The 12250-nt window shown below is 44.0% G+C and overlaps 1 protein-coding gene across 5 annotated transcripts in view; it reads right to left on the minus strand.

Moving 5' to 3' along the window:
• The window catches only part of PHACTR1 (phosphatase and actin regulator 1), a 271226-nt gene that overhangs the window by 13019 nt on the left and 245957 nt on the right, over positions 1-12250 (minus strand). For all 5 annotated transcript variants that reach the window (XM_071553248.1, XM_071553246.1, XM_071553247.1 and 2 more), the window contains 2 exons: positions 6768-6823; positions 2498-2559 (listed from right to left, as the gene is read on the minus strand). In XM_071553248.1, the coding sequence (XP_071409349.1) occupies positions 2498-2559; positions 6768-6823 (118 nt within the window). The remainder of the gene's footprint in view (positions 1-2497; positions 2560-6767; positions 6824-12250) is intronic.

Raw genomic sequence — 12250 nt, forward strand, 5'->3', positions numbered from 1 at the left:
TATGTCATGTTACAACTTATCATCGTAATCCTGTAACAGAATGTCAGTGCTGAAGGAATTTTGAGAACAGTTTTTATATGGATGGAGTGGGTTGTTCCCTTGGAGTTGGAATGTTGCCACCAGAAAAACTGGGGACAGCAACAGTTTCTATAGTGCAAGGTTAAAACTCTCATCAGTGGCTTCTACAGAACCCCCTTCCCTTCTCATTCCCAGCTACCCACACTGACAACAGAGGCAGCATGGCACACTTTCCTTATGCTGAATTTCCCCTGTGGGCCTGTGTGTGCTTGAAAACTCAGCAAACAGAAAGGGCTGCTGGGCAACACCACTTGCTGTGCTCAATTAAACTGCTTGATCTGGGGTTTCAAATCCTTTGGTGCTAAAGACTTCAGCACAAAGTGGCAGAAGGTGCCTGCCATGCTGCTGTAAACACAATGACACATCTGGGACGTGCTCAGGAAAGGCACAGCTGGGGAATAACAACTATTTTTGCAGGATTCACGAGGTGCTTGGCATTTCTAGTTGTTGTCTAAAACACTTGCACACTTTATTCACTCGTTTCCTCTAGTGATTTCTGAGCTTTTGTGATGGTGTGTTTGGTAGGTGAGAACAAAACCTGTTGTTAGATTGGGCCTGTGGTTCTTTCATTAAAATGACATGTGTCACTAGAACAGTTTAGATGAAAGATGATCCAAATTAAACGACACTGAGTCATGTTGCTGCCAACCTTGCAAAGGTGGGGGAGAAAAACCTTTACTATGGAGGAAACCAAAAAGAGGCTAAAAGGAATGTGGCTGGGAACAGGGGCAAGCACACTAAAGAGTTGACTGCCAGGGGCTCAGACTGACACTGCTCTCCCTGTTGGTGCTACTTAGAAGTGCAAACAAAAAGAAATCTCACAGAAAGCTGCTGAGTTTTCAGGGAGCAGACACTGCTGCAATACTGTGGCAGCCTGGTTTAGTTGAGTTGATACAATTATAAAATTATTATTATTATAATTCTTCTCAGAAGTCTACAGGAAGGACAGAAGGTGATGTACTAGCTAGATACTATTTATATTTATTATAGTGTAGTTGTGGCCTCTGCAGCAACAGACAATTCATGTGCTTTCTACCTTTGCTACAAACCAGGGGAGGGTGGGAACTGCCTGGTGAGGATGCTGGCTCAGGCAGCAAACCCTCACTGCTCAGGCAGCAGATTGGGGATGGGTAGCTTTGCTTTTTATCTATTACAGCCATTCAGCAAATGGGACCAAGCTCTGCACTGGATTCCTGCACGTGTTTACCCTTCCATGCACAGGGACATTCAAAGCCTGGTAAAATGGTATTTCCTAACCTTTGGGCAGAGCCTGTGTCCCATGAAACATCTGCAATGCAGCTAAGATCTTTTCTTTCTGGCTATGCCATGAGGGAATGCAAAACCATCCCTGTCATTGTGGCCAGGAATTTAAGGGTTTTAAAAATAATATTATAGCTCTCTGGGCTGCAGCCTTAGCTCCTGCAGACAGCACTACCCCTCCACCAGTGACAAGAATCCTGCCTATTTACCTGAACTCAAAATAAGGCATGAGATTTTTAACCATGAAAAAAGCAATCCAGTTCTCTGAATGGAACCATTCCATGTCTATTTAAAGCCCTGTCCTTGTTATTATTTATACTATCAAAGCTGTGATCAGGTAGATAAAAAGACTAAGCCACTTTAAGTTGTACAGGAAGGGAATGGTGCTGCTTCACAAGCATTTAGTTTTTAGGGGGCTTTCTCCACCTCTGAAGATAAGAAATATGCCAGTGGTGAAATAAAGTTTATCTGCAGCAACAGGATGGATTGTTCACTATGTATGTTGGGCATCTGTTGGCATTTCCACCAGCTGCAAAACTGAATGTGTTCATCTGAAATGACTGCTCTTCACTTTTAAGAGTAAATGACTTTCAAATGCGAGAAAAACCAAAACCAAACAATCCTATTTTGTTTGTCCTTCCCTGCCAATGCAAGACAGTTTATAGTGCACAAAACAATTTTGCAAATGCTTTTCTCTGTTTAGTTTAAATACCTCAATTGACAATCTCCCTTTGCAGAAAATGTTTAGTTCCCAGTTTTATGTGTTTTTTTTTTTTTGATGGAATTTTCAAATGCAATCAGTATTGCTTTAACTTTGCTCTGTGGAACGGCTGCAGAAGCCATTACATTTCCAAGGAGCATTGGTCCTTGTAAATGCTGGGCTCTCTATCCTTCACTGCTCAAAGCTCCTTCAGTGATGAAGACTAGATCTTCTTTTGTCCTGTTTGAAATGTTACCAGCAATAGCCTGCAAAGTGGTTCATTTCACTCTCTGTGGATTTACACCCTGCAACATTACTGATTTCTTTTAAAGATTTCTTTTAAGACTTGTTTCACACTCTACTTTCGAAAACTGATGTGCTGAGGAAAAGGAAAAAAGGTAAACAACAGTAGGGAGAAAGTTACAGCAGTGTCTTAATAGGATCAAAGTTGCTTCTCACCTTCCGTGTTAATCTTCTCTTAATCTCTCGTTTTTCCTCCTGCTCCTCTTGCTCATTCCGGGCTGTAAAACATTTACAAGGATCTCAGACTGTGAACTCATCAGGCATGCACAGTATGCAACAAAACAAGCCTTGCCATCACTATATTAATGTTTCAGGACCTCTCTGATGCTCAACATGTCCCTCTGGGGCAGGTGAAGATCCTCGATCCGCAGCCACTGTGCTTCTCCACACGCTTCATAAACCAGCCCCAGCTTCCTTCCTTTCCCTCTATTGGCACCTCCTCATGTGTTTCACTTTCTAGAAGGGCTGGGCATCGAGCCAGCTCTTCAGAAAATGTTATCTCCCTGCCCACAGGCCTGGTGGCCTCAAGGGGTTCAGCTACGATAGGGTCGGATTCTGCAAGGTCAGTGGTTGGAAAAGAAACACGTGCTTTTTTCCTTTCTTTCCATCCACAGAATGATTTCTTGCAGCTACTCTTTGGAGATAATGGAAAAAAACTTCAGAGGTGCCAGGCAAATGGTGCAGCTTCTCATGATCTGAGCAGAATGAAGGAGAGTTCCATCATGAGCCTTCACAGCACCACACTGGAGCATAAAAGCATATCCTGGGGCAGTTCACTTTCAACATTCTGCCAGAAGATCCCCTGCTACAAGTTCTTACCAGGGCACACCTCAACTATTCTCCCTCAAGAGGACAATAACATTTGAGGACACCAACTCTTCTTCAGCTTAGGAGCAGGCTGTCATGCATGTCTTTGCATTGAACTTTACCAAAAGTCACTAAAATCCCAGGTTTCTAGGTACTCCTTGATCAGTTAGGATCCATTTCCACTGCTTCACTGATGACTGAAATGCTCCTCACCCCAATCATCCTGGCACATAAGGGGTGAGAGCAAACACAACTCATCAGCTTTCCCAGTAAGTGCCCCTGCTGTGATCTGCTTTTCACTCAGATAGGACCAGCTCAGGCAGCAATAACTCTCTGCAGGGGAGATTATGGACCTCAAAGGCCACAGAAGCCTCTGAGCAGGTGAGGAGGGCTGGGCTGTAAAGCAGATTTCTTGCTGCTCAGAGAGAGCTGACAGGCCTCTCACAACTGCCCACTGACTTCAGCAGGACTGGGAAACCTCCACCAAAATGGACATTCAGTGTTCTGATGTTTCACACTACATTTCTGATCTCCAAGTGCCATTTTACCAAAAATACTGCTTACAGTTTCAGAAGGAAGGGTACCAATACTGGAGTAAAAAGAACACAAGACAGCAGGAAGTGATCACTGGAATACCTACACTGATAAAATGTATTTAATGGTTTCTGACCTTACCGGGCTGGATTCTCTTCTAGCAATTCATCATCTAGCAATTTTTAAGTCCCTTGAATCTCAAATTTGAAAGAGCTGATCCTGCTAATGGCTACTTTGAGAAACAGGGCCACCAATAAATCCATGTAAGATTAAGCCAGAGAGACACAGCACTAAATAGAGCCCACACAGAGTCAGGGTAGAACTGCAAGCAGCCAAGGAGTTATATATAAAACTTAATTATGGCCATTCACTTTTGTCCTTGGCATCTGATGGCTTTCTTCTCTTCTCTTCTCACTCTCAGCCCAGCCACCCACCTGTAGAGACAGTCAGGCTCTCTTTCTCTACACCGGGTGTAGAGTCAGGGTGGGTGGAGGTGCCTGATTTCTGTGCCAGTCCCAACCCAGCCTGAGGCTCTAACCATCATTTCTGTGGGAAATCCATGCAACCCTGAACATGCCAGGCTGACAACTGGACTACCTGTATCCATCTGCAAAGTGGCACAGAGGTGGGATGTGGTGGGGGCTTGAGACACCCTTCCTCATAAACTTGGATAGCAAGTATTAACTGCAAAGAGTGTTTGGCCTTCAAACTAACCCTGCAGGCCTGAGCTTCTCTTACCACATGCCTTGGACTTAGATATGAGTCAGGGAATTGGGTGTAGTTCACTGAAGGGTGTAGTTCAGCTGTGACTGCTGTAATCTTACTGTTGCTATCAGCAATGGATGCTTTGCCCTTGTGGTTTGATAAGGATAACTCATCATTATTGCAGCAGCCCAAAGAAAGGAAGTGCTCAGTGTATTAAGACTGGCTGTCCAGCCACATTTTGCCTCATTTCTCCCCATCAGGATGGGCAGTAATGCAGTTACACTGCAATAGGAACATCATGGTCCCAGACACGACACTTCCATCAGGGAGACTTCAGCTTTAACTCAGAGGAATTCCTATTCAGTCTGCTTGAGAACTTGCTGGTTTTCTTTTGTGTGTGTACATGCTCTGAACTGGGCTTTTGCAAATTCCTTGATCTGCTTATGCAGGTCTTTTTTATTGATGTACTCCTTTTGTTATAACTTCCTAAGTCTTTCTTTAAGCTCCATTATAATTATTATAATTCATCTCAGAAGTCTACAGGAAGGACAGAAAGTGATGTACAAGCCAGACAACTATTTATATTTATTTGTTTAAGGGTAGAGCATGTTTATGCTCTCTTTTTTTAATTATGTAACTATTTTAATCTTTTCCTTTCCTCCTGTGGTTCCCCCAAAGTTGGAATGCCTTGGAAATACTCTTTCCTGTAATTAGAAAGTTGTTTGTCTACCAAGACACACATGTTTTGGGGCAGCTCTGTGCTGAGGAACCGAGCTACAAAAATTCCATTTAGGAAATACAATATGGGTCTGGATTCAGGGTAATATTTCAAACATCCTTCTCCAGTGCCAGGGCTGGTTTGCTGGTCACGCACCAGTGCCAGGTGGTGCCTGACACGTGTTTGCTCACAGGTCCTGGGGTGACAACAGAGAACTGGCCTCTGTCCCTCCCTGCCTGAGCCTGGCATCAGTCACGTTGTCCCCCCTCCTCCAGCTGTGCCGCTGCCTGCCTGGGGGAGAATCCCATCTGGATGTGGCAGCTCTTTCCCCAGGTCCTTTCCCTGAATTCCTCCAGCAGACAGTGGGAGCACAGCTATTCGGAGAGGGCACAAAGGGCTTTTCTGGCAGCCTCAGGGTTGCCCACACCACTCTGCTGTCAGCTTTTCTCCTCTTTGCACTGACAGTGAATCACAGAATCCTAGACTGTTCTGAGTTGGGAGGGACCCACGAGGATCATCAAGTCCAACTCTTCAGTCAATGGCCCACACAGGGGATTGAACCCATGACCTGGGCATTATTACAACCAAGTTTTAACCAACTGATCTCACCTCAGTGGTATCTCTTTGTCTGCCACGTGTAATGACATGAACAGAAGAAAAAACCCTGCTGAGCATTAACACTGCCATTAATTTGCTAAGAATTTGATTTTAAAGTATTTAATCAATGAATTCTGCTAATTTTCAGGGAATTAATCTTCTGCTACCATGTTTTTAGGATTCTATACAATGCAGCTATTTGAAGAAGAGAAGGTGAATTATGGACCTACCTAAGGAGACATTATACATAAGGTACCATTAAGGAATACTTTTTTCCTGAAGTAATTTTTTAAAATTTTCCTGGAATTATACATTTACTAACTTAAAAAGGCAAGACCTTGTTTATTTTGGTTTCTGCTTCCAAAGTAACAACAATTAGATAAACACCTTTGGGGTTTTTTACTATTCAAATCACTATAATGTGAGTAAAGAAAGTGCCCTTTTTTTTCCTGGTTATGAAATTTGGACTCAGTCTGGTTTCCCCTGAGGCTGCTGCCAATATATCTATTAACTTAACATGGATCAGGGTCTCTAAATGGTATTTTGCCCCTTTAAAATGCCACATGTTGAGCATCTACCAGCAAGTTTTTGGCTGATTTAAGGCAAGAACTTTAGGGGAACATTTCAGGGAAATAACCCTGAGTCACACTGCATTCTTTTTTAAATTGAATAAAGGCTCCAGCTAGTATAGATTTCTGTGAAGATTTTTAGAAAAGCTAATCAAGCCATGCCCTCACTAACTTACAGTGGGACACTCATCTACATAAGTGCTGCATAAAATAGGCTTTTCAGGACCACTGACCCTCTGTTTGGGACACCCTTCAAGATCTGTTTGTTTTTTATCCATAGGTTGTTCATTCTTGCAGATTTCCTGACTCTGATTTCACAGAACTTTTTCTGCAGCTCTGGATGTCATTACAGACTTCCACACTTGTTGGCATTTGTGATGCCCTCTATTATTTTTAATTATTGTTAACAGAATGGTTTATGTTTATAAAAAACACCAAATGTACATCCAAACTAACCCACATTAGCTGGTTAAATGTCAGCAGAGTCAGGACTTACGTTTCAGGATGTTCCTCTGCTCCAATTCTTCAGCAGTTGGCCTCTGGCTCAGTCGTCTGCGAAAAAAGTCCAAGATCAGTTTTTGGACCATATCACATTCTCCTCAGTTCTCTGTCTTGAAGAGTTATTTTGGGGTGGGGAAGGCAGAGCAGAAGGCAGTGCCACTGCTCCATTATGTAGCCGGGGTGCCCAGACCATGCGTGACACAGACCATGCTTCGCTTTCGCATTTTCCGCTGTTTTCAGCTCACGAAAGACAAAATACGTTATGTCATCTTAGGCATGACTCTCCCACCCCTACCCCAGGCAGAGCTGCTGAAAGCTAAGCCACACAGATGTCTCCACTTAATTTCCTTCCTTGCATGCCTGCTTCCTGACTCAGGCAAGTATTTCTAGCTAAGATCCAGCTAACCCTCTCACCAGCCTCCTGACTGTGCCCCATTTGTTCAAACAGCATTTGAACACAGACAGTCCACAGAAAAAACAAGGGATGGTTTGGCAGCGCTGAGGGCAGAACAATAGCACTCCTCCTCCTCCTCTGCATACTGACTTCCCTCCTCCTTCTCCTCTGCTTGTGGCTTTTAAAAATCTTATTTGAAGGATCAGTGTGACTTGCTAGTCAACCTGTATGTAATAGGGTCAAAAACCCCACAGTCTGATGACAAATGGGGACTCTGTACATGAGAGCGATCTGAATATTCAGAATATAAAGCAAACACAAAAGGGTCTTTGGAGAACAAAGTAGGCCAGGGAGATGACATCAGAAGTCAGCACTGTTGGGCATCCTCACACTCTTATCCGAGTCAATGGGAGTTTTGTCAGCGATGCCAGTGACAGGACAGAGCCTCCTCTTCCTTCAGATGTGCTCATTCACAGACATTCCCAGCTTGAGGGCCCCAGTCTCTGCCAGCTGGACCATCATTTTCCCTGGGAATTACTGGGTACTGATAGGAAATGTGATATGAACACTGGCTGCATGGCTTTATCTTCTGCAGGGAATGCTTCCTCCAACCCAGGGCACAGGAGCTCACTGAAAGGGAGCTGACTCTGCAAGGCTGGATGAGCCGTGTCTGGCACTGTCTCCTCACAACATGGGCTGAGCTGCTGCTGCACACACATCCCCACCTTCTCCAGAGCCAGCAGCTCAGGGGTGCCAGTTCAGCCCCTCCCATCCTGCAGGGTGCACAGGGCTGAGTGAGGCACAAGCAGTGGGCAGGAACCCACCCCCTACACCACCTGATTTTACACAGATTCCCACCAGCAGAGGTGATGCCAGCCACACACCCTCTGGGGGCACTTTATACCACAGGAAACAAAGCAGCAGAACATGGTCCTATTCTGGTGCAGAATCTGGAGTCAGGAGCTTTGCCTCTTTCCATGGGGGACTGAACATTTATGTCATTGGAAAAGTGTGTAAAGGGACAGAAACTGATCCTTAATTCAGAAGTAAAGAATGTCTACAAAGCACTTGGAAGAGAGAATGTTCTGTTCTATTCTATTCCATTCTATTCTATTCCATTCCATGCTATTCCATTCCATGCTATTCCATTCCATGCTATTCCATTCCATGCTATTCCATTCTATTCCAATTTCATTCCATTCCATTCTATTCCATTCCATTCAAGTGTTCGCCTTTACCATCTTTAAGATACAGTAGCTGTTGCTAATGAGAGAATTCACCTTACAGGACTATGAAGCAATTAAAACTACTTTATTTCTGGCAGCAGATGAGAACCAACAAGGAAGAAGTTGCCTCTTTTAGCCCCACCATGTGTGTCAGCAGGAATTGTGTTATAAATAGTTTTAATCCCCCACACCTTGATGCCTTTGGAGACGATGCCTCAGAGGGATGTGAAGGATGGACCCCACTCATCCAGCATGTGCATGGCTTCTCCAGAAACAAACACCACACAACAGGTAGAAAGAGGAATCAGTCTGAAGAAAATGCTCCCCAAAAGGCCCTCCTCTTTCCCAGAAAACAGGGACTGAAGGACTCAGCCAGCAGTTCTGTCATGGACAGTTCACACTGGAACGTTTCTAACGGAAGGTACGAGTTTTATTTACCTACAGAGGTGATGTGCAAAAAGGACCAGTGTGTCTTCCATGTGTTTAGAGGGGTACCTGCCATGAAGTAGATCTGAAACCATCAGCATTCAGGGGTTGTCAATCATTTTTGGGCTTTTATAATCCCAAGAATTTTTAATAGCAAGATTTGGGCAGGAGAAAAAGATAAGGTACCCCTGTGGTGGAACAAACTCAGAACTAATCCTTACAGAGCAAGCAGTGAAGCACAGCTGGAGGATGAACAAGGGAATGAACAGGAGCTGTGGAGGTTCCTGGGCTCCAGCACCAGTGTCTGCTTTCATCTTCATGAACTGCTCTTACATCCCCCTTTCCATCACCCTTATGGTCTCACTGAGCCTACTCCTGGATCCCCTCTTTTAAGTCCCTCCTTGATGAGCTCCTCAAACAAACTCCTCACCCTTCCCTTCCAAGCTCTCATAATTATCTCTTTTCTTGGTCTCTTGCTCATTTAATTTAATTCCATTTCTTCTCATGCTGTTACAGTGACTTCTGCCCCTAAACCATCTTGGGGCTTTACAAACAACTCCACCATCTCCTCAGAACAGCAACATCTTAGTTCTTTTTTTCTTGCCTCTTAATTTCCAGGTGTTGAACAGCTGTTACTTCTCAGTCTTTGAGAATCCTGATATTAATTACAGATACTGCAAATCAAGAAATGTAAGCAGCTCTTGCTTTATTACTATGGCTGCAAAGATGCTTTTTTTCCCCACACTGAACTTTGGTGCTCCACCTCCAGCTCACTGCACTGACCTTGGCAAACACCAGGTGTGACAGTTCCCCTCTTCTGCCTTCCCTCCTGTGCTGCCCAGAATAAAAAGCTGCTAATGAAGCCCACCTAGTTTGCAGAGGTTGATTTCAGTGGTTTGATTGCTCAATTGCTGCTGTGCCTTATTGCATTTCACATCACAGGGGCTGTGGAGAGGCCACAGGTCAGGAAAGAAGTGCCTCATTAGCAGCACAACCAGAATAAACAGGAGCAGACTGAGGTGAGGAAGGTGCCACGAAGGTTGCCTGGCAAAGAACAGATCTGCTTGTGAGAACTGTGAGAATCAAGAGGACAGGAAAGTTTTTTTGCAATTTGTGCTTTGTAGTGTATTGCCTGGTTTATACTTCATATGTTCTTGCAATATTGACAACAGTTGTGCAAATACACTGACAAAGGTTTTACTACAAAAAAAACCAAAACCCTTCTGAAGATCTATGACGACATAAAGAAAGCCTGGCTAGGATTTCACTGCAAAAATAATATCCAAATGAGATTGTCAGTGAAAAATAAAACAGTTTGCTCACGTTTACAAATTTGACAGCAAACCAATTTTCTGCATTAATTCCCTGCATGATCAAATGCATCTCACTCCTTGCACTAGGCAATGAGAGCTGAGCAGCTCTTCACAAGGACAGTGTGTGGTGGGGCTTATTTTGCTGGGTGTTTCTATTTTTTTGTTTGTTAGTTCTTTTCAATTTGCTCTGGGCTGGGCTGGTCACATTTTGTGGGAGTTTGGGGGCAAGAGGGACAATCGTGCAAAATCAGTTGTTGTAGACCTAAAATATTGGCTGCTGGGGGTGTAATCTCTTCAGGGACCAAGAGGAAAGCAAGGCAGCATTTTCAGTGATGGATGCCACAGTTTGGAGCCTGCCCAGCAAACTGAGAACTCAGAATGAAAATTTCTGCTCCATGTGGCAGTGTCCTGCAGGAACAACAAAAGGAAACGTTTCCCCAGGCACTACAAAACACTCAAATTAGGTCCACAGTGATGCTCACCCTGCTCTGCAGTGTGGCCATTCACACAGGACTCTCAGGACAGCAGCCAACCAGTTGTGGGGCTTTGGGTCAGAGTTTTGCAGCTCTTTTCTCTGGTAGCACCTTTGAAGCTGCCCCCTACCAGGAATTATGGATTTTCTCTCCCTGATCTCTTGTTTTGCCGTGAAGGAGCAAGAGAGGAGTAAGGCTGAGCTGGGCATGTGAGAACCCCCAGCTGCTACAAAGAACTCCTTGTCACGTTGCTCTTTAGTTGGCATAAATGAGCATGACTGAAGCCAGCAGATTTGCACTGATTTACATCAATTATGTAATTCAACATGAGGAAAATTCAGCTGGAGTAAAGAGTGTTACTGTTGCTTACCTTACTTTGCCTTTCCCAATAATAATGCTGATAGCAAAGAGTATTGATGAGGTTTAGGCTACCAGGGGCTCTTTGCACTCCCTTGCCAAGGAGGCAAAATTTAAAAAGAAAAACAGAGCAGAAGAAAATCTTGTATTTGCTTCTGCCAGTTGATTGTTAGCAGAGAGCAGAAATGAACTACCTCTTTGCCTCACATCACTGCACAAGGAGCAAAACCTCACTGTGAGCCTGGAGGTTCTTTCTCTAAGTATCAGCCAGACTAAAGTCCACAGAGAACTACCATTCTCCTAAACAGGATTTATAAAATGGGATTAAATACAGTTTTATGAATGAGTGAATGAATTGAAGGCATATTAAATAGAAAATCCCTACCCAGAGAAGCAAGTGTAAGAGTTTTATACCAATCAAATTCCTGTACTAGACTCCAGTAAGATGTTCACTAATCTGTAGAATATGTAGAATATCTCTGCCTTTAAGCTCTTTCCTGTGTGACAGGTCTCCTGGTATCAGTCATGAGAACATGATTTGTACCTCATTTTCCTGAGAAATTAGGGCAATAAAACCATCAGGCATGTTTGTCATGATTCAGTAATCATATAATGACTGCTCTCCACCTCCCTGTTCATTTAAATGTTCAGCCCCTGGCAGATGGTGGGGCTTCTGCAGCTACAAAGAAGCCTGTGGCAATGACTGGAGGAGACCAAAGTGGGCAGAGATCCCTGTTCATCCCTGGCAAAATGGGTGAAGCACCACTGAGACAGAGTTTGGAATAGAACTGGTTAGACAGTTTTGGTGGGAAGTCCTTGCTTTTGGTGAGAAGCTAAATCTCTGCTCAGTATCAGCTGAAGATCTGAGTACCTCCTGATGGAGCCTCACTGACAAGGTACTTCTACCTCAGCATCCCACTTGGTTCCCTTTGGACTGGACTGTGGGATCCAGCCCCATATCCTGGAGGAGAGGGGCAGTGGTTTTGCTCAGCACTAGTGCAGAACAGTCTGGAATGGGAGCCAACCAAATGACAGCTCCTTGTTACACATCTGCACTCATGTTTGCAGCTGAGCTCGATGGAAAACCAGATTTACAACTAAAATTATTCAGACTTTAATTTAGCCTCTAAGCAGTCTTTTACTACCCCCCAAAATTATGCTTATCCCAGACTTGATTTTGTGTTGAGAAACAGCTTCAATGTAGACTTTAAAGCTCCGATTAGTCCAGATTGCAGGAGGATTTTTTGGGAAAACTAATCAGCAAATTTTCTGCTTGCTTAAGCATCTGT

The sequence above is a fragment of the Pithys albifrons genome, chromosome 4 (assembly GCF_047495875.1).
Source record: "Pithys albifrons albifrons isolate INPA30051 chromosome 4, PitAlb_v1, whole genome shotgun sequence".
Lineage (NCBI taxonomy): Eukaryota > Metazoa > Chordata > Aves > Passeriformes > Thamnophilidae > Pithys > Pithys albifrons.